The sequence below is a fragment of the Alosa alosa genome, chromosome 5 (genome assembly GCF_017589495.1).
Source record: "Alosa alosa isolate M-15738 ecotype Scorff River chromosome 5, AALO_Geno_1.1, whole genome shotgun sequence".
Taxonomy (NCBI): domain Eukaryota; kingdom Metazoa; phylum Chordata; class Actinopteri; order Clupeiformes; family Clupeidae; genus Alosa; species Alosa alosa.
Window position 1 is genome coordinate 22742768 of NC_063193.1, and position 4115 is coordinate 22746882.

Below are 4115 nucleotides of genomic sequence, written 5' to 3' on the forward strand. Positions count from 1 at the left end.
GTTTGTCAGCCTTTGGTCTTCTACGCACCTGACCGGTGTGCAAAGGTCTTGTTCTTTTATATTACAAGTTACACACATGGGCCCACGTTATCAGGGGACACCTGCTGACTCCTATCCTGCCATGCATGCTGCTACACTTAAGTGAGAATACCATACAAAGTCTTCAAGAGTTCACGAGGTCAGCCATGGCAGGACAGTAACCAACAGGTGTCCCCTGTCATACACACGAACTGGTGCTGATAATGTGGGCCCATGTGTGTAACTTGTAATATCAAAGAAATATATATATATATATATATATATATATACAGTCTATGTAGGCTACTCGTCTCCCACCGTCTTTGCACACAGTGCTAGGGGCACAGAATGTGTGTCTTTTTGTTCTGGTTCCGGTCTGGTTAGTGTCTAGACAACATTGGATTTGTTTAGATCAGGCAGTCTGCCGAGAGACCTGTCCCAATAGGCGGCATTGGACCATTAAACCACACAATGATCTAAAACATACAACCAAACAAGGCTAGAAATAACAATATCAACACTTTAGAGTGGCCCAGCCAGAGTCCAGACCTCAATCCATCAAAAAAGTGAGCACAAGGCCAGAGTGATGGAAAATAATCGTTCCTGCCTAAAAACCTGTATTGCTGCTAAAAAGAAGACATGGAAAGGCTTGGTAGGTACTATAAGAACCATTTTGAGAACTGTGATGGCAAATAAAGATGTTTCCATTGATTATTTAAAAAGGGTATGAATAATTTTGGACACACCATTTTTCATAAAAATGTTTAAAAATATGAAAATGCTTCTTTTCCCATGTTTCTACCACATTGTCTTGCAGCCTTTTGGCATGTAGCAGTGTCATTTTCAGTCAGAACAAACATATTGATAAAGACATTAAATCAATATTTGCCAGGGCTATGAATCATTTTGTTCTTAACTGTATATTACCTACTTTGGGTATCAACTTATTAGTCTACAATACCACGTTTGCAATAATAAAAAATTGTTCATTTTAAAAATCCATCACCAAATCAAAGTTGTTTATTTTATTATTTTACTTAACCTAACCACGGGCCTAATGGAGATAGGAAAAAAGTTTCTCCCAGTGCAAGCTGCCTATTAGACAGATGTAAGGTTCCTATGTAGTGAACCTCCGTCTCTGACGCTCCCTCTGTTTCGAATTTGATTGGACAACAGGGTTGAACTAGAGCGTCCGTATCCAACCCGGCTTCCTTGAAGTTGTTTCCGAGTAGTGCATAAAACGGAACGTCACTGACACTCTTGCCCAATCGTGTACCAGATTCACGATGACACCCTGGGATTCCGCGAAATTGCTACTTTGAGAAGGTATCCTGAAATGCAGTAAAACGAATGGAGTTGATGTGCCTGTGTCTTTCGGCAGGGGAACACAAGAGTGCGACGTTGCTATCGACAGCATTTTTTTTGTTTTCATTTTATTGGTTGGGATGTTTAAAAAGATAAGTTTTTATTCTGTTATGTTAGAAGTTGGAGCTTTCAAAAATAAGTTGTTATTCTAGATTTCCCCACTCTATCGCATTTAGGGAGACAACTTCAATTCCATTGGATTGTTATTGCCATTTAGAGTGGACACACGTGTGTGTGGGATGTTGCGTGTGGGGCCCAGCCGCATGTTTCTACAAATCCCGTGAATCGCTATGTTTCTGCGTTATAGCTATTTGAACCAAAACACGAGTAAATATCAGCAGCGAAATAGGACTGCTGCGTTGATTTAAAACGTTTACGGATTTAAATAGCATACACCATACTTAATATTTCCCGCTATGTCAGATACGGCTGTGAAGTGTTTGGACTCAATCTCTCACTGTTTGGACAAAAATGACTGTTCTATGGAGGACTTGACCAAAGAAAATCAAGAAAATGGGACTTTGCTGATGGTGGCAATGATTTTACTTGACCTGAAACAGTGCGATTCATCTGCACGAAGCAACATCGGTACAAGCAAATGTTTAGGAGATAGTGTCGCAGGAAATCAGTCAACAGAGGATGAAGCGCGGAATCCCTTAACTGGACGACGTCCACCAAATACAAGGGTGGTTAAGCAGAGTCATCGGCGCACCGGGAGGTTACACGTGTCCCCGGAAAAGAAGCACTGCTGTCCCTTCAATGGCTGTGGGAAAACCTATGGCAAATCATCTCATCTCAAGGCGCATGTAAGAGTTCATACAGGTTAGTTTTTTTTTTCTTCAAAAATATTCAGTGTTGTGAGGACAGGTCCTCGTGACAACTTGCTGGTGTGACCCGATATCAACGCAAAGTGTTGGGTTTCCAAAGCTTGCCATTGTCCTTTATGCAGGACATGGGGCAACGTGTTAGTCATGTGGATGATTCAGTGTGTGTAGCTTACCGTAGAGGTGTTGTTGACTCAGTAATATTTCTGTCAGGCAAGTGGAACGCTGCGGGCGTGTGACTGCATATCAGTGCGCCTGTTCCTTCTACTGGAGCTTTGTCATACTGGCGTTAAAACGACGCATACAGCATGGCAAAATTTCAACCAGTGAAAATGACCCTGATGAAGGCGCAAGCCGAAACGTTGGTTTAATAAATAACTGCATATTGAAGTTCTGAGTGTGCCACGACACTTCTTCTAAATTCAAAATTTCAACCTTGTCATGTTTGCTGTCGATTTTAAATTAATCACAAAAGTGGGAGTAGTAGCCAATTTAGGTTATTAGATGCTATCCGAACTTGAAATAAATAAAAACAGAATAGACACTAGCTACACGCTCAATTGTTTGAATGCGAAACTTACAACTCCAATGTGACCGGACATAACCTTACGAAACTATCTTTGCCAACACCCATTGAAGATTGTAAACAGGTTGCACGTGCTCAATGGTGGTAAACGTCGTGAGCCTACAGTAGAACTATGTGTTGTCTGAACAGATTTGCAAAGGCGGAGTCAATATTACGCATTAATTACGCGCACCCTGTTGTTTTTTAAGAAAGAAAATATAAACAAAGAGCTTTTAACATGGTTGTGGTGGTGAACTTTCTCTTTTTCTTTACCTCTTCTCACTTTCTCCTGGCTGTGGCTCCAGGTGAACGACCCTTCCAGTGCACGTGGCCTGAATGTGCCAAGAAGTTCTCGCGCTCAGATGAACTAACACGTCACGTTCGGACACACACCGGAGAGAAGCGCTTCACCTGTCCACTATGCGACAAGTGCTTCATGAGGAGCGACCACCTCACCAAGCACGCACGTCGGCACGTGGGCTTCCACCCCAGCATGCTCCACACCGCATCGGGTCGGAGACAACAGTCTTCTTCGTCAATTTCGTCATCTGGATCGAGTGACATGCTGTCTGGATGCGTGTAATGGGCGCAATTAACTCTCCAAAACACACACACACACACAGATTATGAACTTTCGGGCTCCTGGGCCCAGATGTATTGAGGACCCCCAACTAATTGTTGCATATGTTTGAGGGGGGGTTTGGGGGTCCTCCCCCAGAACATTTTTAATTTGTTTGATGTGATTTCCTGTGTTCTGCTGCATTTTGGGGATGGCCAATACTAAATTCAATCAGATTCATACATCCTGATTTGTTGATATTGAGGCAATGATTCCATGCAATGGCTTGGGCTTCAGAGCCCCCTGACCCCTTGGGCCCGGTAGGCCCGTGCAGTAATCCATCCCTGAGTGCTACCAGCTTTCCAGCTTAGTGCATTAGCCAACAGTGTGTGGATACAGTCAGGTTCTGCTACTGCCATGATCGCACACAGTGGTGTGCTTGAGTGAGAGCAATGTATGTTTGGTGTTAGTATTACTTATGATGATTTACACAGCGGTCATATTTTGTAAAGGTCTGCCAGGGAAATTTTTGCTTTCATGACATGCTTTCTCAAAAAAACATAGAATCACTTCTCAACTAGCTGGCTATGCATTCTCCTTCATCAACCTATGAGCCTAGCCATTCACGTCAGTGGCACACTGAGACCCTTCTCATCTACTGATACAGCAACAGGAGAGTCCTCCACTGCTATCCTGCTCCTCATTGCCTTGATCAAATAGCGGAGTGACAATCGGGAGAATTCATGAATTCCCGGTGGGCCGGTGGCATTTTGGGGCCAGGCTG

At 43.3% G+C, this 4115-nt stretch overlaps 1 protein-coding gene across 1 annotated transcript; it reads left to right on the forward strand.

The window, feature by feature from the left end:
- The first annotated feature begins 1287 nt into the window (after positions 1-1287).
- On the forward strand, positions 1288-3908 carry klf9 (Kruppel-like factor 9). Its single transcript, XM_048244187.1, has 2 exons — positions 1288-2205; positions 3078-3908. The coding sequence occupies exons 1-2, from the start codon at positions 1800-1802 to the stop codon at positions 3353-3355; spliced, it is 684 nt and encodes a 227-aa protein (XP_048100144.1). The 5' UTR covers positions 1288-1799; the 3' UTR covers positions 3356-3908.
- Positions 3909-4115: the final 207 nt, after the last annotated feature.